The 24055-nt window shown below is 46.2% G+C and overlaps 1 protein-coding gene across 14 annotated transcripts in view; it reads left to right on the top strand.

Moving 5' to 3' along the window:
* Positions 1–24055, top strand: part of dlg1b (discs large MAGUK scaffold protein 1b) — a 53434-nt gene that overhangs the window by 16484 nt on the left and 12895 nt on the right. For 3 of the 14 annotated variants that reach the window (XM_068341615.1, XM_068341613.1, XM_068341612.1), the window contains exons 4-8: positions 11615–11779; positions 13804–13950; positions 22000–22095; positions 22482–22535; positions 23029–23079. In XM_068341615.1, coding sequence (XP_068197716.1) covers positions 11615–11779; positions 13804–13950; positions 22000–22095; positions 22482–22535; positions 23029–23079 — 513 coding nt within the window. Of the gene's footprint in view, positions 1–11614; positions 11780–13803; positions 13951–16192; positions 16353–19182; positions 19699–21999; positions 22096–22481; positions 22536–23028; positions 23080–24055 lie in introns of those variants that run through there. The other 11 variants (XM_068341621.1, XM_068341619.1, XM_068341618.1 and 8 more) reach the window with 7 other exon arrangements.

The raw sequence follows: 24055 nt of genomic DNA, 5'->3' as shown, positions 1-24055 counted from the left end.
ACTGTAACACAGCCTGCTCTGGTGTCGGAGTGTGTGTGTGTGTGTGTGTGAGTGTGTGAAGAGGCTGATGTGCCCTGAAGGGGGAGCATCCATACGTATCAAACACACACAGACGGGATGAGAGGAGGATGCCAGCGGACAGCATGGAGGTGAGGAGAACAGAAGGAGAGGTGATGGAGGAGGAGGAGAGATGGAGCTCACCACCGTCGTCACCATCGCTTCCCACCATCGCTATGACTCCAGCCTCCAACTGTCCTCGCACGGCTAAAAAAAAACCCAAACCTCTCCCATCGCCGGTGAAGCGACACACTTTAGCTTTAGCATCCCCGCTGGGGTCGCTAGCATGACATGTACGTCCGGAATAAAAATGAATCTTATGAGCATGAAAAATCTGGCTCACCTCCCAAAGAAGCACCTGTACCTCATTTCTCCTAAGTTAGTTCTTCTCCAATAGTTAATTTTTATTTTCATTAGCCATAGCAGTACAGTAAGCTGCTAGCTATGATGCTAGCAGCACATTCGTATTTGTTGATGTGGGGGTTCTTGGTCATTACATCCCGCTTCAAAGCGGTGATGTATTGTGATTGTCAGTGTTCGTGTGTTCTCCCGTTTGTTGGTCCGTTCGTCCACCAAATATCTTCACGAGCAGATCACACGGGCAGCAAAGGGGATAAAAATGAGATGATGACCTTCACCTTGAGAAAATTAGGTGAAGGTCAAATTTTAAGTTTTGTACACTCAGGAACCGGTTAAGATAGAAAGTCGAGGGAGAAGGCCAGTGTGAGTAAGACCATAGATCGAAACTAGCTCTTTGATCTACTTATGTACTAGCTTTGATTTGTGGTCAAAGCTAGTGCATAGCTTTGAACCCACCCTGAAGAATTGATCCTGACCTACCCTGAAAGTAGGTCAGGGTAAGTTGTGAGATGTTGCAGTCTCTGACTGCCTTGTTGTCATTGTATCAAATACTACACATTAAATACAGCAAAATTAAATGAGATTTAAGTAGGACTCTTGGTATTTTCCGTGAAGATGCATTCTTTTTCATGAAGCCATGGGCTCCTCTCTTGGCTCCTCAGTTTTTTCTCCTATCAAAAATCTCTCCAAAGACGTTTGTTTTTACTTATTTTCGCCGGTTTGCGACCTTCTTTTTTGAGTAACGTACCACATGACCAAAACAAGCGTCTTGACATATCAAGAGGGTGAGGAGATTGTTACATTGGAGAAAATCCAGTCATTTCTCCCAATAAAACACCTTTTCGACTAATAATCAATACAATGGAAATGATATAAATCAAGACCAGAGTTTTATTGGTTGATAACGTTCAGAAATGCTCCAATGAGCTGCCCACGCCTCATTTCACCACCACAAATAGACCAACTGATGGATGCGAGAACTTTTTGGTTCCAATGATCCACAATCTAAAAACACAACATTACCAACACGTCTTATTTTCTTCAGATATATTGGCCCACGGAGCGTAAACAGAAGATTCTGGGTAATGAGTTTCCTGGTGACTGTGTAGATTTGATGGTGAAGCTCTGATGCCTCACCCGTCCCCAGGGCGACGCCTCCCCACCTGCGTCCCCACCAGCAGCACCTGAGACGCTGCCGGTCCACAGGGACACGAGTCGACTGAAAACACACCTGAACAAAAACAGGTTTCAGGTGCAGATCAGAGCCGATCCAGGGGGTTCTGGACAGAAACTTGGCTGCAAACGGAGGCGGTAGTAAACTTATACGGGACATATTCCGTTTTTCAGTAAAAACACTTCAAATCATTTTGATAATCTATAGATTTATATAATGAGAAGTAAAAAAAACAAGCAGTTAGGCGATGGTTGTTGCTGTGTGATGGTTTGGCTCCCCCTGTTGTTACTGGTGATTACTGCCAGATAAACTACTGAAAGGATCTCCTGATAAGTCGGTGAATCTTCTTCCAGAATGGACCCCAGTAGATTTTGATGTGATTCTGGTGGTTCTAGATTTTGCTTGTATCTTCAATTTTAATATGTCCTGGACAGTCCTTTGCTTTCTTCAACTGTTGCTGCAGTTGTAACGTCACAAGAGGCAAAAAAAAAATATTGTTCAAAGTCAGCGGATGTTGTATTAAAGCTTCACAAAATGTAGGATGCAAACCAGATGAATAACAAATCACAGGACGTCAGACACTATTTTGATATTTTCGAAGGGTGAATACTGTTGTTAAAGAAAAGTTCTTGTAATTACGTTATAGTTTGTATTTTTACCAAACCATTTGATCACCTTTTTTCATCCCAGTTTTTAGGCTATGTGTAAAAAAAAAAAAGAAAACATCTCAGGATTTACACAAACTGTCATGTCTGTGTTGCTCCAGCAGGGGGAGCCACTCTCTGGCGGTGTTTTGGAATATTGTAGACTTCCTGGAGGTCATTGATGTTAGACTTGATCCAATATAGAGACCAATTAACAAACACAGCAGTAACACACACACACACACACACACACACACACAGGCATTTAGAAGGAGGCCATCCCATCTGAGTCTGTCAGCTGATATCACCATCAGCGCTAACAACACACAGCGTGAGGGACTGACTCAGACTTTGATAATGAGGAGCTAAACCAGACAGAAGCTGATTGGTTTGAATCCCAAACGAGATTTAATCCATGATGACGAACCGTCGTATCGTTTCTGTTCTTCTCAGCCGCTGTGAATTGACGTGAAGTCAGCTTCACAGACGTTTACTTCATTCTCTAATCTTTTGGCACGTTTAGCCCCACCAATGAAAGACGATCTACCCGCTTTATTTTCATCAGCAGGTGACGACAGATCGCTTCAATGCTCAAGAAAAGTCGTGTTCGGAAAAAAAGATCGTTTACCATCGATAAAATGAAGAAAGTGATTTCAGCTCCTTTTCCCCTCTCATCACTTTTCACACTCACCTCGTCTTCAAACTGAATGACTAACACACTGAGACAGACAGTGGGTGGATGTGTGTGTGTGTGTGTGTGTGTGTGTGTGTGTGTGTGGTAGAAACAGCCCAATTAAAAGCCGATAGAGCCCAGATTAGAGCGATGGACGGACTTGCACTCCAGTCTCAGGAGGAATATCTCTGCCTCTGGACGCCCCCTCCCTGCAGACTGACACACACTGTGATCAGATTGTGCGTGTGTGTGTGTGTGGGGGGGGGTGACTTAAGTTTGTCGGTGTTTGTTTTTCATTGCACTCTGTTCTGTTAACCCCGTAAAGCCCTTTCCATCCAGAGCTCCTGCAGCGTTGCCACGACAATCCTCTTGTTTGTCTTGTTTGCTGTTGTGTGTTTGTGCGAGCGTCTCACTCCTCTGGTGTGTAATCGTTTATAACGACCCGGCGTTCTGCATTCGAGCTAAACACACTTGACGTGTAGAACGACATCGTTTTGCGTTCTCTCTTCTCAAACAGTCACTTTGGTGTTTGAGCTCTTCTGCTCTCCTTCTCGCAGACATTCTAATCTTCTGTTAGCGAGATGCTAACCGCTGCTAGCTGCTACATGTACACTAAATACAGTATATTAGCACCTGGATGACTGAAGATGGCCAAAAAAAGCTGAGTTTGGAATGATGCATCTTGGGACGGGAGGGCCTAAATGGACGTTTCAGGCGTTTGGAAGTGGCGACTGCACCAACGATGGTTAGCACCACAAAGAATCCGCGTCTGCAATTCATTTATCGTGAAAGCAGTTCATCTGCCGGTACTTTTCTCGATGCGGTTACGTAACGCTCAATCGCAGAAGCGATGGGCGAAGTTGGCCTTTTGCTCTTCATCTGGAGTGGAGAAACGACGACGAATAACAGCTGAACGTCCAGTTTCGTTTGTGGTGTTTTTTTTAATCAGAAACGGGGAAGAGAAGTCGTTTTTTTTGCTGACGATTCCGTGTCGTACGTCACGCCTCTATTTCTCTGTTGGTGGTTTGAAAAACGCGTCAGAGCGGCGGGCTGGTTCAACATGACCAGATGTTATGGTGCCGTTTCCTACATCCATCTCCTCTTCCTCCTCTTTTTCCTACACTTCCTCTTTCTTATTCATATTACCTTCCTACCTGTCACACCTTTGCTTTCCCTCTTCCTCTTCCTGTCACCTGTTCATCTTCTTCTTCCCTCTTCCTCGCCGATGTGCCCATCTTTGGAGAGAGAAGATGGACAGAACATCTCTCTCCGTTCGCTCCTCCTCTTCCTCTCGTCCACATCGCTGACTCTGTCCTACATCACTCTGCCTTCCCTGAGGATACACCCCCACTCTCTCTCTCTCTCTCACTCGTTCAGCCCTCCTCATTTCCGATGAGTCATGTGACCAACACCCCCCTTTCCCTCCCCACTGTGGATTGCAATCACACCCCCACAGAGGAAAGCTTAACTAATAGACACACTTTACACTGAACACACCACAGCAAGCACTCGATCGCCCCGACTCTCAGCATCATCACAACTCTGTCAGAGGAAGAGAGAGAGTGTGGGGGGGGGAGAGGGAGAGGGTGGGGGGTGCAACGGGAGGAAAACAAGAGGACCAGGGAGAGAGAAGCCTGAGAGGAGGTCAAGAGGGACGAGAATATATTCCACCAGAAGAGGAAGGAGGAAGAAGAGGAGGAGGACGAAGAGGAGGAGGACGAAGAGGGGAGGGGTCAGCTGAGACGAGCGAGTATGTGGAGGGGGGGGGGAGGTTCTCCCTGAATGAAGGAAGAGCTCTGGGAGTCCTTTCCTCCCCGCCGTGATGGAGCGACGCGAGGAATGAGGGCGGATGGTGAGAGCAGGGAGCAGCAGCAGCAGTGGAGGAGGAGGCGGTGTCGAGGCTGGAGACGGCGGAGGAGGTGCAGGTGGAGCTGGAGGAGCCGGGCGGCGCGGGAGGAGCCGGCAGCGCTCCAGGAGGAGGAGGAGGAGGCGGCTGTCGGCCAACAACTGCCCCGCCGCCGAGAAGATGTCCCAAGGCGCGAGGAAGGTGGAGTGTTTCTCGCCCATGCTGTGCCACTGCAAGGTGGCGTGCACCAACAGCACCATCTCACTCATGTTCGGCTGCAAGGTGGGTGGAAACAGCTGGGGGCGGGGGCACAGCCGGGGGGCGAAGGAAAGTCAAGTTTTTCCCGCTTCAGAACATTTTTGGAAAAATCTCATTTCTTCTGGGAATCGTTCGATTGATTTGACAACAGGTTTGGAGAAGTTTAGAGCTTGGAAAGTCTTTTTGTAGGTGTCTGTGGAGAAAGCTAGTTAGCATATTAGCATATTATCGTCCTTTAATGTTGTAACTTGGCGTATTTGGTTAGTTACCGTATTTTCTGGACTATAGAGCTCACCTGTATATAAGCTGCATCCATTCTATTAAAAAAAAAAAAAAGATGTATAAGCCGCAGATACGAACTTCTTCGTGCGGTTTCCGTGACGAAGTTGTGAGGATTTGAAAGTAATTACCAGTTTGTAATTTGTCGTGTGTGTTCTATCTGCTAAAGAAAAAGTAGCGCAGGCTAATCTTCTTTGCATTGATTTTTTTTTTGTCTATTTTGATTCTAATTCCGGTTAGAGCACCCCCTAGCGGTGGAAGAAAAATCCACAGAATAGCCGCAACTTTGTATGAGCCGCATGGTTCAAAACCTAGGAAAAAAGTAACGGCTTATAGTCCAGAAAATACGGTAATTAGTTGGTGTCCGGAAAATTGCTTGAATTTTTTGGAAGCGTCGGACGTGGACCAATAGCAGCCTGTGAAATCCTGGGGGCGGGTTCTTTTTATTGATTTTTGTGCAAGAATGGCTAAGGTGACCCAAACCCCAGAAGGTCAGTGAACGCATCACGGAGACGTCTTTCATTCAAGCCGTAAAAGGAGCAGAAGAACCATGAACCTGCTTCACGCCTGTCAGACGACAGTTGAGGGCAAAAAAAAAACAACCCCCCCCATCTGACTGTGTGTGTTCTGTTTGACCTGACGCGACACGATTGGCTGCTCGCGCCGCTTGTCATCTCCGCTCCAGCGAAGCGACCAATCAGAGGTGTCCAATGGACCGGCAGGGAGCAGCGGTAGTATGCATGTGTGGTCAACATGTGCTCTGCGGGGAAACACCAGAAACACACACACACACACACACACACACACACACACAAGATCTGCTGATGGAGCGACATGAATCAACCCCTGACGTGACAGTAAATGCATCATTCAAGACCCCCCCCCATCACCAGAACCACGTTTGCGTCCTGATTTATTGTCGTCAGTTGTCGTGTAGAATCTTTAATTGATGGAGTAAACAGTGATCCGTGTGTGTGTGTGTGTGTGTGTGTGTGTGTGTTGGCTTATTATGATGTTTTTAATTGTTTTCCTCCGCCGGTGAGCGAACACTTCCTGGAAGAAAACGACCAATCGCGGTCGTTGTTCAGGAAGCGTTCGAGCGCATGCTGGAGGTCAGGCGAGGTTGAAGCCGTGAGGCGAGCATCCTGACAGCTGGAGGATGCTTGAGGAGGAAATCCGCACCCCCAACCCCCCCCCCCCCCCGGTACTAACGGCACGAGAGGCATTTGTGGACCGGAGGATCGTTTTCATTGATTGGACAGTTTAGTGGCGGCGAGCCTCCTTTGTTATGACGTTCCCACAGCGAGGATGAGGAGCTTAGATTGTTGTCGTTATGTTGCTGTAGCGACCACTGGCGTCATGGCGACACTTCTGCTCTGCTATTGGTGAAGAAAGAATCCATTATTTCTGTTTTCTGAACAATGTTTTGTTTTAAACGAGTGGATTCTCTCCTCCACATCTGTCTGAGTCACTCGTGACGCTTGTGGAGATGCTTGCCTCGGTCACATGACCACCTTCTTAAAGGGGCCGCTCCGGCCGCTAACACAGAACACATTACCGCTAAAGTGAAACTCCCAAGCTAGCAGAACCAACAAGGAACAAACATTGGTGTGATGTTACGAGGACGGTGCTAATAAAGTTGAAACAAACTGGATTCAGTTTTATTATTATAGTTAGAATAAAACTGTTTAATGCTGATCATATCGTTTTATTTTGTTGGATTTATCCTCCACACACCTTAAACGACGGTCTGTGGCACAAAAAAGGTTGTTAGAAATGACGCTCAGCACTTGTGGTTATTGAGAGGAGCAGTGATTGGTCGATTAGTGTCGAGTTAACCCCTCGTCTCCCTCTTTGTAACCCTCTGATGGACGCCAGTCCACTTGAAATGAACTTCCCAGGGGACCACTTGGCCGCTGGAGTGGACAGTTCTTACTCTGTGTGTGTGTGTGTGTGTGTGTGTGTGTGTGTGTGTGTGTGTGTGTGTGTGTGACAGTCATTTAGAGCCATGTTGACCTTTGAACCCTCTGAATCGCGTCCGATGCCTCCCTCCGTCCTCCATGGAGCAGGATTATTAGTTTGGTGTCTGCTGTTAATCTGAGAGATTGGGGAAAAACACACTGTTAAATCTCAAACTGGAGGTTAGATGGTCAGATGGAAACGGTGACACCCCCACCCCCACCCCCAACTCCCACCCTGACTGGTCTTAATTAAGCTTATTGATCGGCTCTCATCGACTGAGCACTCAATGGATTTTGCCGGAAGTTATCAATCTGGGAGCCGTCGAGTGTTTAGAATATCTCCCAGTAAGTCCAGTGTGGCTCGTAGTTGTTGCATTGAGTCAAATAAACACAGACACACACACACACACACACACACACACACACACACACACACACACACACACACACAGTCTACTGCAGGTTTGGACTTTGGGAATCAAATCATGTCTAATTATTTCAACGATTATTTTTCTATTTTCATTCTTTGGCGGAGATTAGAAAATCCTGGGAGCTGCGTTCACATCCAGACGTGTTGTTGTTGTTGTTGTTTGTTTGTTGGTTCTCAAGTGGATAAAGTGCTTGCTCAGCAAATATCTGCACGTGAATCATCAAAGGGAACCGGATCCGAGCGATGGAAACGCAGCCGAACGTTTAAGAGAACCGACTTCCCCAAATTCCCACAATACACCTGCGTTATGAACTGAGCGTGGGTGGGATTTATGTCTGTGCCGGGGGGGGGGGGGGGCAGATAAATGCTGAGGGGGTGGAACTCTCCCTCGACCAGCAGGATGCAGATGCATCAGAAGAAAAAGAGCCTTAAATAATTTACTTCTGCATTATTATTGGATTATTGGTGCTCTAGTGGGATATTCCTCCTCTGTTGGCCGTTTCCATGTTTTTCCTCGTCTTCGTCTTCATCCCTGAATCATCCAGAACCCCTCCTCCTCCTCTTCCTCCTCCTGAACATCCTGCTCCATCCACTCCGTGGTGACGCTCCTATTTATAGCAGCTTTTGGCAGGCTTGAGTCGACACTGTTTCCTCCTCCTCTTCCTCCTCTTCGTCTCAGAGAGCTGTCGAGGAGGAGGAGGAGGAAGCTCTCTTCAGGCAGACAGTGTCATCACTAGAAGCCTCACATCCTACATTTACATTTGCTCTCGTCCTCAGCGAGTGGGTTGAGCCGCTGACGTGGAGCCGCAGTCGAGCCCGCGATGCGTTCGAGGGCGATAGGACTCTTCGGCGCTGGTTTAGCAGCATCGGTTCGACTCTGGTGGCGTCACGCCGGTCCGGTCTCTCTAAAACCTCCTCAATCTGCCACTCCGTGATCCCCGCCGAGCCGTTTGTTTGTTTGTGTTTCTGCAGACATTCCTAAAACTCACCTCAACACTTCACGAAACAGTCGGGGGGTGAGGTTAATTCTAAATAAACATCATCCTACTCAGTTTCTCCTCATCAGCTCAGCAAAGGCGTCATCCTGACTCGATAATCTGCTGTCGTGTTCTAATCTGAAGCCTCTGCCACCGACATGAATGTAATCCCCGAGTAATTATGTCGTTAATGAAAGCCGGAGCGACGACACCCATGCTGGTTTTATTTGACGACAGACATCATCATTCATCACCACGGCGTCGGGGCACACATATCAAGATGATGTCATCATAATTCTAAGGTCACATCAGTGTGATCTGATGAACCAGATTATAATCCAGGCAGGTTTACATTGGATTAGGATTCAGGTCGTATTTGGGATCAAACGCCTTCGTTTGGCTGATCCAGAGCCACATCTGATGTCTGTCTGAACACGTAATTTAAAGGACAGGTTTAGCTTCAAACGTGTTTTGTGGGTGTTTTTCTTAAATCCGATGCAGCTGTCGGTGCAAATCTGCTGGATGTGTTAAAGCAAAGTGACTAAACCTCCGCTCTTTTATCTAACGAGGAGGAGGAGGAAGAGGAAGAGTTCAACCTGCTGCCGTCAAAGACACATAAGTGTGATGATGACGATAAAATGTTTGTGTTCTTTCTGCTGGGAGAAACGGTTTCGGTCGCGTTGTTTTTGAGATATTTTTCGATTTGTCAGCAAACAAGTTGTCTCGTTCGGACCCGATATGGAATGCGGTCGGGGATCTTGGTCTGATGACATCCCGCTTCAAAGCGATGACGATAGAAGAAAAAAAAATGAAAGAAAAAGCCCATTACTCGGGCAGCAAAGGGGATAAAAATGAGGTGATGACCTTGAGAAAACTAGGTCAAGGTCAAATTTAAACTTTTGTACGTTTTTTTGCACATATCTCAGAAACCAGATTAGATAGAAAAGACAAAACAAAAGACGTTATATTCAAGGAGGCAAGGGGATGAAAATTAGATCGCAACCTTGACCTTGAAAAACTAGGTCAAATATTCACTTTATACTTTTGTAGGTACACATCTCTGAAACCTGATGAGATATAATCACAAAACAAAAAGCAACATTTACAGGAAGCCAGAGGCACAAACATCTGTAGCCGCTAACGTGTGTTAACGTTCATCCGTATGTTTTACTCTGATGGGTATTTTTAGGTTTGTCGTGATAAATTTGTTGTCTTTTGTTCTTCGAACATCTTCATCAGTATTATAGTGTCTCTTCAGCTTCACACCTGAATTTCCTCCCTGGCAGCCGCCCTCGTCCTTCATGAATTAACCAAACGTTCAGTCGTTCGGCTGGCAGCTCCCCGCCTGATGAATGGACTCACACACACACACACACAAACACACACACACACACACACACACACACTGTATTGGCTCGGCGTTCACAACTGATGAAGCAAAGTCTCCCCTGAAAAACAAAATGACTTCTAGTTCATTCAAGCTAACGAAATAAAACCCGAACGTTAATGTTGGTGGATTCCTGTTCCTTAACGTTTCAGATAACGGTTGAACTTCCTGCCGTGAATCCATCGATCCACCGTCTGACTAACCGCGCCGTCAAACGCGTCTCCTGCCGTGTGTCAGCTGAAGCGGCGCTGAAGCGTCTGTCACTCGGCCGTTGTGTAACCGCTCCGCTTCGGTGCAGGCGAGTCACTCGCCTCAGCGCCAACCTTTTTAAAGCCGCAAAACCGACGAGGAAGACTCTGAGCTGTGACTCATCGGCACGTGAGGACTCGCCTCAGCTCACGTCTCTGCTTCCAGGCCTTCCAGAGAGCGTTTGAGGTCATTCCATGTGTGATCCCCCGGGTTAGATACGATTGAGGTGCTGGTGGTTTTATCCGTGTGACGTAGGGGGAGTGTTCATCCACGTGTAAGCATCTCATTGTCTGATTTAGTGTAACAAAAATTTAATGTAAGCAACTATGATATGTAATACCTCGAGATACGAGTTATTTGAGATATGAGTCGTCAATCTGTCCGTGTTTTTGTTCGACATACGAGTGAAAATCCTGTAATACGAGTCGTGCTTTAGGAAACCACAGCTAGTTGGTGGATGGATACAACATCAGTGAAACCGTATCTCGTTCTTTACCACGTGTTGGCGGATGGATACAACATCAGTCAGGCCGTATCTCGTTCTTTGCCACGTGTTGGCGGATGGATACAACATCAGTGAGACCGGATCTCGTTCTCGTTAGTGGAGCAAAGACGTAGCTCGTGTGTTCTCGTGACTTTTGCATTTCTTTTCATTCTTTATTATTATTTACATAACTTAAATATAATTAATTATACACAAGAAAAGTCTGCGTGTCTATTTGGTTGATAAAAATGTTGTTTTTTCAAAATTTAGTGGGGTTGGGGCTTTTTTAAAAGCGGAATTGATTAAAATAATTTTAGTTATTTAAAATTGGGAAATATTTGACTTAGGAGTTCAGTCACGTAACGGTTTGAACTCGTACCTTCAGAAGCACAAATGAGGTGACCTATGAGGGTAAATCCATCTGGTCTTGTTGCTTCTGCTGTCGTAAAGAAGGCAAAATAACTACTTTTGAGAAGTGAGTACCGGTAAATGTTTGTTGCTTTTCTTCTGGCATGAAGCGACTGATTGTTGAATCGCTTCAGGCGCTATGAACAAGAAACTTCTGGAGTTGCTCAGCAGCTGTTGGATAAACGTCAGTCGAATGTCAGCAGAGACACCTGGAGATGAAAGAATGGTGTGGAGGAAGTTGGTGCTGAATTCTTAGGGGACATTCTCTGAGACTCAGAACCCTTAACATTCTTTATGTCCTACGGTGGTTTAATTCGAAGGAGCGAGTCGTTTCTCTCTGCGATGGCGCCCTCTAGTGGCCAGCTAGGCTCCAGTACAGGAATGACGTTTCTGATTATTTGACTGTTTGTCGTGTTTGTTGTTACAGAAATACCGGCACCACGATGAGGACTCGTCCCCCCAGGACCAGAGCTCCCCCCAGCTCACGGAGGAGGTGGGCGGAGCCGAGCTGGTGCAGGTAGCAGAGAAGAACCTGTCCCAGATCCAGAACGTCCACGGATACGTCACCCACGCCCACATCTCCCCCATGAAGGTAGGACAGCGACGCCTCGTCTCGCTCTGTCCTCGTCCGTCCACTCGTCTCAGGTGCAGGGGTTCTCAAAGTGGGGGGGCCCCGACCAATAGGGTTTTATTTACAACATGAATGCTCCAATAGGGTCAAAGATTTAGTTGGATCTGAACCTGGAAAGGTTTTAAGAACCGCTGCACTAGTGGACGACTTTCTTGCACACACACACACACACACACACACACACACACACACACACACTGGCTTGTTTGCTGTTTACGTTGCCCCCATGTTGCCTCCATCTCAGCTGCTGTGACATTCACTCCTGTTCCTTCTCATCATACCTGTGTCCCCTCATGATGACATCACACTCATAACGGCCAATCAAATTCCTGTAGTTAAGATTCTAAGTCCGCCCTCATGGACATGCTAACCAATGAAATAAAAGCGTTAAGACCAAACAGGAAGCTGTTCTGAAAGGTTTTTTCAAAGATCCAAGAGTTTACAGATCTCGTCTTTATTTACTGTTGCCCTTGCTTACCCGGGCGCCATGCCTGTCGCCTAGCAACCTGAGCAGCTGGAGCTGATTGGTTGATTAGAAGCGTTTGTATTGAGAACCATCGATCACAGAGACAGAACGTAAACATGACGGACGTGCAGTGAATCTTGGGATGAAGGAAGCTGCGTTTGATGCTCCTGGGGATTGGGCTGAAATGTTGCATCATGGGAAATGTAGGACAAATATTTTGAAGCATTGTGTGATCCCACCAGGTTTCTTGTCAGTTCACTGCCACAATTTGAGCTAAGATTCAGGTTTTATTTGTCTGAAATGTGACTCAACCTCCAAAAGCACTTAATGGGAATTAGTTTAGCAAAGGTGGCGTCCATGGCAGAGATTATATCAGTGAAGGTAAAGTTTGATCTAAAAAGTCGTGTTTTGTCTATAGTTTGTGTTTCGGGTCTCCTGTTATACTCCAGACATCCCTGTCGGGATCCTGTTGACTTTAAAGTTTGGAACTGGGATGGGATGTCACAGGGCTTTAACCCTTTTGGTGACGCTGTGGTCATGATGATGGAGTCGATGAGATGACAGATGTGCTCAGAAGCTCGACTCTGCCGGTGCTCTGCTGCCATCGTGTGGTCGGAGGTGAAGTGACGCCGCTTCCAGGTCCATCGTTTATGTTGAACATACTAAAATTGGAGTTTTAGTCGGTTTTTGGGTCTCATCAAAAATTATTATTGATGAGACAAAAATCACTCGTAAATATAAAATAAGTCATCTGACAAACAACTTCTAAGTAAACAACCAGTGATATTTTATTATCAATATCTTCATATTTCCGCAAATTTATACTACATATTGAATCAACATTTTTTTCATTAGTAAAAAATAATAATTTGGTAATTTAGCCATGTATTTTAAAGATGTTATTACATCTCACTAACACTGGGAGGCGCCATAAACACGAGAAGAGCCACATAGAGGAACTGCTGTAGGAATGATTTGTATTGAGTGTTAATTTGTCTAGATTTTTGTATTTATAAAAGTAGAATTATTTCAATTAATAGGGATGACTTAAATAACTTTAATGAAACAAACTCATTATTATTAGTTATATTATGCTTGTTTTTCTGGTGTGCTGATATTTAACACGGACAGAGCATCAAAATGTCACAGTTTAAAGTAAAATAGATAAATATGATGAATATCATGAAACACACCAGTTAGAATAAGAACCCAACGGGATCTCATCGTCTGAGTGTCGAGTCGTCCTCTTTGTCTTTGTTTTGGTGTGAAGAACTTCTGGACCTGAACCTGAAGCACTTCCTGTTCCTGTAGCCGTTGACCGTCTGGACCCGTGTCGTGTTCACGTGTCGTCTGCTGTCATGCGTGTTCGTGTTCACCATGCTGCTGATGTTACTGTATCGTCGCGCTGCCTCTGAACCAATCAGAACCTCTCTTTCGCGTAGGCCCCGCCTCTCTCTGTCTGTCTCTTTGCTTTGACCTCTCCTCGACCCCGCCTCTCCTCCCTTCCTGTATCCCTCAGGAAGCGTCTCTGGAGAACTTTGACGGCTCGTCAGCGTTAGGACACCACCTCCCGGAGCTCCCCTCCCCCACGCCCTCCACCCTCTACCTCCACGATGACGACAGTCCCCTCCCTTCCTGCTCCTCCAACCCCTACCCCCCGATCCAGGTAACCTCCCCCCCCCCCCAATACCCCTCTGACCTGTCATAGCAGCCCAATCTAGAGGATCACCTCATTACCGCCGGTAGAAACCATTTTATAACACGCTGATTTTACTTACAGTATTTTCTGGACTGTAAGGCGCACTGGATTATAAAACGCACTGGATTATAAGGCGCACCTTCAATGAAGAGGCTATTTTAAACCTTTTTCCATATATAAGGCTCACTGGATTAAGGTGCATTTTTGGTTTTTGAGAAAATTAAAAGCTTTTAGTTGCGCCTTATAGTGCGGAAAATACTGTATTTTTTTTGTCATCCTCCACCTTCATCCACCTCCATCACCCTCCAGAAAACACGCTGCTGCTGTTGCGATGCTAAATGTTTAGATGTTAAAGGTTTTGATGGATGTCAGGGAGCTGAAGGTCAGAAGAAATCAACCTGTGCAAAAACGACTAAGCTAACGTCAGCTGATCTCCACTTAGCTAAGAAGTTGTCGATGCTAGCTGTTTAAATTAGCTACAGCGCTAGCGTATGAGATAACCGGCTGCAGACTTGTTAGCATTAGCGTCAGCGTCTGGGAGTCAGAAACGGGTTGCTCTTCATTGTTTGGATGCGTTTCCTTGGGTCAGACGTGACGTCATGTGAATGCAAATTTTTTTTTCTATGCGGAGTGAAAAAAGATGCGTTTTCAAAAAGACCAATAAACCGCCCCCCCCCCCACCAATAAAATCAGCTGCTCCACTGGGAAAATTTCCTCATCCTGCTCTTCATCATGTCTCCACGCTCGACTGTTTTTATTATTCCTCCTCCGGCAGCGCCATGGCAACGCAGGAGATGAATGTCGACAAAAAGTCCTGACGGCATTAAAATCAGGGGGTACCTGCACAGAGGGGACAGTGGGGGGGTTGGCAGATTTGGGGGGTGGGGAGGTTGACCTCTGATTTGTCCCTTAATAAAAAAGACGAAGTGCAGCCCTGATGTGATTCCATCACGACGGATTCAGAGGCCATGAAAGGACTCGTCACTAACGCATCTGCTTCATCGTCACATCTTTGCCACACTCCATTCCCGGCTGCCGCAATGCATGCTGGGAAGATGGGGGGCCAGCTCTATTTATAGGCTGTCTTTTGTTTCCTGGAAAATCAGGGAAAACATGGAATATGAGTGTGCAAATTCCAGGCAAGGAAAGTTTGATTTTTTTTCAGGCTCCTTGAGAAACAACTTAAAAATTTTTTTGAAGCAGTCGAATATCCTGGAAGTCGGGTTTGTGAAGTTGGGATCAAATAATCCAAACTTTTGATCCCAGATTTTCTGCTCTGGGTCATTTGTTGGCTCCAGATTATCTGTGAATGTGAGTCGTTTACAGATGCAGCCGTAATCCCTCTGATCTGCTCAGATTGGGCCAAAAATATCTGACATGTTTGAAACATTAAATCTGGGTAATGACATCAGAGCGTTTGGCGGCGCCGCCAAACAACGTTAGCGAGCTATGCTACTGCTAAAGGTACTTTGGATACCGTTCCCTCTGACGACCTCCTCCGGACTCGTCTCTCCCTCAAGATCTTCATCCCATCATCTTGTTGACCCACATGGGTCCTGACCTGCTGTGAGGAGGCGTGTCTTCGTCTCTGACATCATCACCATCTTAAATCCCGTTGGTGCGTTTTGAAGTCGTCCGTTTCCGACTCGGCGTAATCAATCCAGATGTTTCCATTCCCGCTGAAGTTTCTGTGAGCATCACTGGACTCGTGTCGTATTTGGAGACCGACTCACCCCCCCCCCCAGCGCTGAAGTAGGACGGGGGTCAGCCGGACTGAGGAGGAGGAAGGAGCTGCGGCGCGCAGAGATCAGAGGACTGGTTTCCTTTAAACACGCAGCCGTGTCGCCGTCCTCCCATCATCCCCTGCAGTCTGTCGTTGTTTCAGACAAGACGGGGGTTGGCCAGCCGGCTGCTCTCTATTTCGCGCCCCCACCTCGGCAGGTTAATCCACCCCCAGAGGCTCGTCTCTCTCTCTAGCCGCTAGTAACCATCAGGGGGAGAGGGAGGAAGGAGGACGACCTCCAGCTCCTCTGCAGCCTCCCTGTTTGTCTCTGTGAGGAAGAAGGGAGAGAGTGTGTGGAGGAGGGGGGGGAGGGGGGCACACAAGGTGGAGTGAAGCGCCTTCCGCCCGCCTCCAACCCCCCCCACCACCACCACCATCCCACCCCTTCCCGCCGTCTGCTCTCCAGCCAGCACCTCCTCCGTCAGCCTGCCGCAGGAGCGAGAGGAGGCGACACTCCACCTCCACAGCAGCAACAAGCAGCAGCAGCAGCAGCAGCATGCTCAACTCCGTGTGGTACGCCAAAAAAATGGGCCGCCGCATCATGGGCACCCTGAGGAGAACCAAGCGACTCCACCGGCGCCTACTGGTAGGTCACCCCTCCCTCTCTTAGCACCCCACCCCCTCCCCTGTATAAAACCCTCCTTGTGAAGGTGAGGAGGTGTTGCAAACCGTGACTCACTTCAACACGTTTGGTGTCGAAGGCGTCGATCGCTGGCGGATGACGCGACGCTAAACGGAGGAGGCAGATGTGCAAAAAAGTTGCTGCTGCTGCTGCGTCATGTGTCGGAGCCTTCATCAGCCCCTCATCCTCATCAGATAAACAGTGTTTGTGTCGTGGGAGGAGGGGGGGGGGGTGCGAGGCGATTGGTCGATGAAGCCGCAGCACGAGCCGCTCGTTTTGATCTCAAAACGACAGTCGTTCAGGAATCGTGAACGCTGCCGCCGCCGCCGGAGCGTTTTTTAGCGGCGGCCGCCGTCTCGGATCCCGTCGGTCAGTCACGCCTTATTTTGACGAAGCACTCTTGACAAAAAACGTGTCGGCGTGCGGAGAGATTCACCTGCATAAACAGCAGCATCATGTTCTGGGCAGATGTGAGGAACCCCTGCAGTAGCACATGCCTTCTGTGGCGTTGCCTAGCAACCAGCAGTGCTCCTGACACGCAGTACTTCCCCGCCGCCTCCTCCATGTTTACTGCCTTCAAACTTTGGCGTTGTTTTTGCTGCTACCGCAGCTGTTTGATCGTCACGGCGTTGGGAGTCGCTGAGAGTCAGACGTCATCAGCATAAAACTGTTTTTTATGATTTAGGAAGAAATCCTTCTAGTTTACCTCAACATATGTGGTACATTTGACGAACATCAAACATCTTTTAGGAATAATAGGATTCAGTGTGAATCTGGACCATCCTTTATTTCATCCATCTTTAATTTTTGTTCAGAGGCGGGTTTGAATACTCACCTGGTAAACGTTCCAGTTGTCTTCACTGGGCTAGCGTTAGCTCTTTTCAACATGCTAGCATGCTGGCTAGGCCTGACTCCTGCTGGTTTATTTTCAGCAACACTTCTAGCCTTAAAGAGTTGTTGAGTGTTTGGTAGTTCATGGTCGTCTTCACTCCCTTTGGTTTTAATGTTGGGTTTCTTCTCTGTGTCGGTGGTGCTGCTCCTTCCCGTCCCAGCAGAGATGCTGGCCTGACTCGAGTCGGTGTGTGTTTGGGTTTGAAACGTACAAGAAAAACCAGAAACAAAACTTTGAACCCGTCTGTTGCTCCAGATCGAATCTATGAATATTTGCTTCCTGGATTCAAGACACAAGGGTCCCGATTGGTTTTTAAATGTCCAGAATGGGCTGTTTCACTTTTGTATTTTGTACTTTTGTTCAAGTTGCACAAACTATTGCTTATTTTTTCCAAAAAAAAGTAATTGTTTAAAACATTTTTCTACCTTAGATTCAAACTCTTTCACATCAGAGGCTTTCCTACATCAGTATTTAACCCTTCATGTTGAATTCCAGAAGCTGTTATCCTGACCGTTTTGAGTGCTGGTTGCTTAGTTAGTTTTGTTGGTGATCGTTCACCAGTGTGGCCTGTAGGGGGAGCTGCTCACACACGGCAACAGAATTTGGGCTCTAAATCTAACCAGCAGTTCGTCTAAGCACGTGAACCTAAAACCACTGGTCAGTGAGGGTGAGACTCGTCCCTACGGTCACGTCTGACTTCCTGTCAGGAATCACGTGGTCAGTTTTAACGCTCCGGATGGGTTCTGATGGAATCAGCGATAGCCTACTTTATTTTTCAGAGACACAATCAGACGTATTGACGTGTGTGGATACCGATCGACCTTTTGAAACTGTTGTTCTTGTTGTGATGGCCGACGGAGGCGTTTGTGTGTTCGAGGCTCCGAGCTGGTTGATGGGTCGGAAAAGATCTGGAGTTTAAATTTACTGTGGACACCTGTCCAACCGCGCCTGTTGTCATGACAACACTCCTTGTACATCATCTATTGGAGGCGGGGCTGTTGAGCCTTAATGAGTCGTCAACATCCTGTTTAACCATCGTTTCAACTACAGTAGGTGATGCAACATTTAGAAAGCAGCTAGTAGCAGTTAGCAGCTAGTAGCAGTTGGAACACTGTTATGCTACTTCCTGTTGTAAATCTCGTTATGTAATAATTGTCACCAAAACAGAGAAAAATCGAAGGGGTTCTGATTTCTGGACGAGTTTTTATGTATTTATCTGTTTTTTATCAGATTTTATTTACATTTTTAACTTATTTTATTGAATTTTGTATTTGATATTTTATTTATTGGCATTGTGTTCATTGTTCACCTTGCGTTTACTTAAGTTGTGCTATCTTGAAATGAAGTGGATTAGATTGGATTGAAAGTTTTGCTTACGAGAACCAGACCGGAAATGTAATGTTTTACATATATTTCAGATTTTGTTACACCCTGGATTACATCCTTGCTACCATTTACGCAGCATAATTGCTAATTTTAGTTTAATTCATGGGTAAAAATACTTCATCTTTGCTGAAGTATTTGAAGGTTCATGAGTTTTATTCCCACCTGGCGACATGTGGAGGTCCGTAGTTTCTTACAGTTGATTTAGGCACAACAACTTCTTAATTTAATTATTCTGTCAGGCGTTATAAAAGTGTTGGACTTTAGAGATCGTCCACGTCTATGGAGTTTGTGTCCGGAAGCTGCTGCAGATCGTTTCCCAGAGATCTGTAGCGTTCTGCGTGTCGCTGCTAAGCAGGAGGCCTCATCACACACACACACACATACACACACACACCCCGCCCCTGGCTGCTTACTCTGACATGCACAACTGAATCCGGGGGCCACATCGATTATTCATGCAGCGAGTGCAGCCGCCCCCCCCTCCGTGCTTGACATGTGTCACGCTTGCTGGAGCCGACAAAGACGAGCGGAGTGTGTTGTGTTTACGGCGGAGGGAGGAGGTCGTGTGAACGACGCCGTTTAGATCCGCGCCGACCGGACCAGACCGGTCCGACACATCCATAATTGATTACGTCAGCGCCCCCCCTCCCCCGGTCCGGTTGGGAATCACCTCTTAAGATGACCACGCACTACCCGTGGCAGGACTCCGCCTCCAGGAACGGACCCGAGATGAGGCTCCAGCGGGTCGACCTGCAGGAGTCCATCGCCCACCTGCACCCGCTGCAGAGGCAGCACGCCATCGAGCTCCACCACCAGCGGCGGCGCCAGGAGCAGGGTTGTCCTCAGGTCCAGGCGTCGCTGTCCACGTTCACCGCCTGCGCCGTGCCCTCGTCCTTCCGTGCTCGCAGTCGTTTCCTCAACCTGAGGGACAGTGTGAAGAAGAGTCCCACCAAGAGTAGGGGCAAAGTGGGCAGCAGCGGGAAAGCAGCCCGGAGGCTGGAGATCCCCTGGGTGCCCTTCTCCTTCAGTAAGGTACTGAACGCTGGTGGATGTGGGGGTGTCCGGTGTTTGGTGGGCGATCTCAGGAGGCTGGAGGTCCTGATGTTTGTAGCGCCAGAAAGGATGGAGATCACAATCCTGTCAGGACCCATAAATAGCCTCTGTTAGCGTTAGTTAGCATCGATTGTCTCCAGATTGGATATCTGGTGGACGCTCTTAAGTCTGTTTTTGTTAAATCTGGTTCAGGACCTGTTCTGGATCAGATGATCCTCAAAGCTTTAGCACAGGGGTGTCTAACTCATTTCAAAAGGGCCAGATGTAACTTATAAATGTAACTAAATGTAACTCAATTTAACAATTTAATGAATAAGAAGTGGTGAACCAGTTTTTTCCAGACCAAGAGTTTTATAGATTGAAAAAACTGAGGAAAAAAGTAAAAGACATGATTGTAGAAGAGATGATTGTGGACAACGGATGTTTGTTTTTAAAAATTTTGTCTGGGTATTTTAAGTTTGATAAATGCGTCTTGGTTCGGAAAACGCACATTGCTGTTGAAAATCCTCTTTACGTGAATCTCTTTCTGATTTTGTGTCAACGTGATTTATTTTTTTTGGTAATTTGACTTATGAATAAACGTGATGTTTAAAATTAAAAGTCAAGTCAATGTAATGTCAAATAAACGTAGCTACTATTTAAAGTTAAATAACAATTTATTACCTATTCAAGTTACAAACATGACATCAAACCATTGCATCAAACTTTCCAATGAATAAAGAAAAATAACATCAAACACAAGTTAAGACCTTAACTTTGTTCACAACGTTTTTGTTAATGTTAAAATGGGCTAAATTACTGCATTGTGGGAAATGTAGTTTTGCTCAAAGCACCTATTTGACCTACTTTTTTTTAGACACTGACCTTTTATGCTCTCGCGGGCCAAATAAAATGATGTGGAGGGCCACATTTGGCCCCCGGGCCTTGAGTTGGACACATGTGCCTTAGCAGATTCGGTTTGTGATTCATCATGAATCACCTTCGTAAAATCAGCTGGTGATGTGTTAGGTGTGTGTGTGTGTGTGTGTGTGTGTGTGTGTTATGTCAGACTCATTTTGAATTGAGAAAAAAAATCAATACCTTTTCTCAAAAGCTCTGAGGTTGGATTGTTTCTTTAGAGCAGAAGCAGAATGTTTTGTTTGCTGTAAATGTGTTATGCTTTTATTTTGAAATCAGCCCTGTTATTTTATTTTTTTCAGTTTCACATGTTCCACTAGGAAAATATAAAACTTTTAGTCGCCTGATCGACCGTGGGAACTTGTAACGATGGATCAGAGAATACTTTCACAAACTTCCTCCTCGTCTCTTCTTCCCTTTTTCTTCCCGCTCCTCTTCCTCTCCGTTCGGCGGCGCTTTCTCCCAACCGTTTGTGTTCTTTGGCACCAATCGAGCTCCATTGTGAGCGGCGCTCCAGAAGTAGGGCTGGCCGATCGATGCGGTCGATGTGCGCGGCTAATTTTAGCGGCTGTTGGTTTTTCCACGGGCCGGAGGTTCTGCTGCTGCTGCACAACGATTCAGCCTCCTGGAAACAGAGCAGCTCCACCAGAGCCCGGTTTACATAACGGAGGTCATGGGGTCGAAGCCCACCTCATGCTCATGTCGCTCTGTTGGTGTGAACATCAGGCTGAGTCCAAACTGTAAAGCTGTGTGGAAAGATTCCACTCCTATAGGTCGTGAAGTTTAATCTGTAAAGCTGTGAGTTAGTTTTTCTTAAATTAATTGATACACACCTAGATGTAGTATTATTGACTATTTAAAGTCCGAACCATGAAATAATTGCCAGAAAAATGAATTTTTTTCCGGAAAATAAGGTTTTAAATGAAACTTTCTGATGAATTTGTTCAAGAAATGTGTATAATTATGGCAAAATCCAGAATGTTTTTTACATGGAAACTGCAGATGCCTGTTTTATCTGGAAAAACATCAACTTTATGATGTAGGAGCATCAAAAACATGAAAGTTCAAGTGAATTAAATACGATACACGTGGCTTTAAAGGGGTTAAAGGTCATCAGTTCTGATTCTCCAGATTTCTGTCGGTCCTTTAAGTGTTGCTGAGATTAACAAAACCAAAACTAGATGAATCTAAAAGCTGAAGAGGGTTTGAAACCCCTGAAAGTCTCCTGCAGCAACTGATGTTAAAGAACATGCTGACCCCACACACACACACACACACAGAGACTCAGACACACCCTTTCGCCGTCCTCCCCTCCATTCATCCTGCTGCTGTTCATCTGTGCTGTATGTTTGACCTTTGACCCATCATCATGCTATTGTCCAGCAGGCCGAGGCCACCCCGCCCTCCTCTCCCATAATCCCTGTGATCCCCGTCTCTCCAATCGCAGCCGAGGCCGCCGTCATCCCTCCAGCGCCACAGGTTTCTTTTTTTTTTCTCTTTATTTTCCTCCTCTTGTCTTTCACTTCGCTCCATCCATCTCTAGAGTTTGTCTCTTCATGTTCGATTAGCTCGCGTTAGCGTTAGCGTCGACCTTCCAGCTGCGGCCCCACATGACTATTAGGAGCCCATCTGGCTCCGACAGGGCAGAAACCGAGCTAGCGATAAAGAAGTGAGCTCAGATTGACGTTAAAGCTAGACGAAGAAGCACCGTCCTCCGTTTGATTCTCGGCTTCATGCTTCAGCGTTGCGTCTTCTGTGTACGTAGCTCCGCTCTAACCTTTAACCCCTCTGCGGTAGGACCGCCCCCCCAGACGCTGCTCAGCTGTTTCCTCTGACGCTGCCGTGTTTCCTCTCTCTCTCTACAGGCCAACCCTCCTCCCGTGGTGGTCAACACCGACAGCCTGGACGCGCCTCCATACGTGAGTCCAAAATGCATCAATTCCAACATTTTTTTGTTTGTTTTTACCGACTGCTCACCTTTATGGTCTGTCCTGAAACCGTCGCTAATGCTAACAGGATCGCTAGAAGCCTACATTTTCACAAAACCTAAAAATCATTTAACCAGATTTTTTTATTTCTGATCGTAAATAAAACAAAAAAATAAAAATAAAAACAAATATAAAAATAATATAATTATAATATAATAATATAAAATAAATATATATATTATAATATATATTATATATATATATATAATATATATATAAAAAAATAAAACTGTCGGCTTGGTAAAGAAGTTTTGCCTCCGATTTCTTCAATAACTTTTCAAATGATGTGGTATTTTTAGAAACGAGGGAACGTTCCATCGTCTGAAAGCCCCTCTGATTCGTTCTTGGACGGCGTTCTGGTCGCTCTGTCGTTTCGGTCACATGACAGGTTGATTAATCAGCTGATCAATGTGTTTGTGTGCAGGTGAACGGGGCGGAGGCCGACTATGAATACGAGGAGATCACACTGGAGAGGGTAAGAATCACAGGCGTCAGTTAGCGCCATTATCGCCCGCAAACCGGTGGATAGTTGGCGTGACTTTGAATTCTAGGATGTACTTTCTCTGCGGTGCTTTTAATCCGGAGGGGCCCGACCGTCTTTTCATGTGTGAAAAGTCTGGAAATAAATCAACTTCGTTAAACAAAAAACTTTGTTTTTGATCAGCTTCAATCCGCCTTCGGTGACATTTATTTTTATAATCTTCCTCTTTTTCTTTCGTGTCCTAATTCGGCCGTGATTCTTCGAGTGTAAATGTTGATCAGTGCAGCGTGAATAAGAGACGTTTCTGCCAGCTGAGACTCAAAACTGTCTGCAGGCTGATCGGGTTAAAGTAACACATCCCAGAATGACGGTTACCGTGTTTTGTGGACTAGAAGCTGCCACTTTTTTCACACAATCGCAAAACAGACGAGATAATACGGCAAAGAAGACGCTCCCGTGGTTTGATTGTGTTTCTAATGAATATCATTCACATCTATTTATGACAGAAAACATGCAAAGAAAGTCGCATGACGCAGCTTTTAAGTTAAAGGTAATCAAAGTAGGAAAACTGCTACATGTTAGCTTAGAATCAATGAACTGATGGCGAGACGTTGGAGACGTCAGTGTTGTTTTTAGTGTCGTGTTTCAGGCAGTTTGGAAAAAAATTAAAATGTTTAAAAGTCTTCCTGTGTAATTATCTCTTGTTATGACAACTCGACGGCTGCGGCTTAAATTCAAGTGCCCCCAATAATCCAGAAATTACGGTAACTCGTCGCTGCGTCGCCTCCATGTTGATAGACGGGATGAATGTTGAGTTCTTTGGTCTAGTTTTTAAAAAATTGGCATAAAATGAATCAAAACCTGCATGGAATCAATCTGATTAAAAAGATGCCACGCCCCCTTTTGTATATGTAACTGTAGCATCTTTGCTAGCATGTTAGCATACATACTGAGTTAGCTCTACGGCCCT

The sequence above is a fragment of the Antennarius striatus genome, chromosome 18, assembly GCF_040054535.1.
Source record: "Antennarius striatus isolate MH-2024 chromosome 18, ASM4005453v1, whole genome shotgun sequence".
In the NCBI taxonomy this organism is placed as follows: domain Eukaryota; kingdom Metazoa; phylum Chordata; class Actinopteri; order Lophiiformes; family Antennariidae; genus Antennarius; species Antennarius striatus.
Note: the sequence above shows the minus strand (reverse complement) of the source record. Positions and strands in the feature narration are given on the sequence as shown.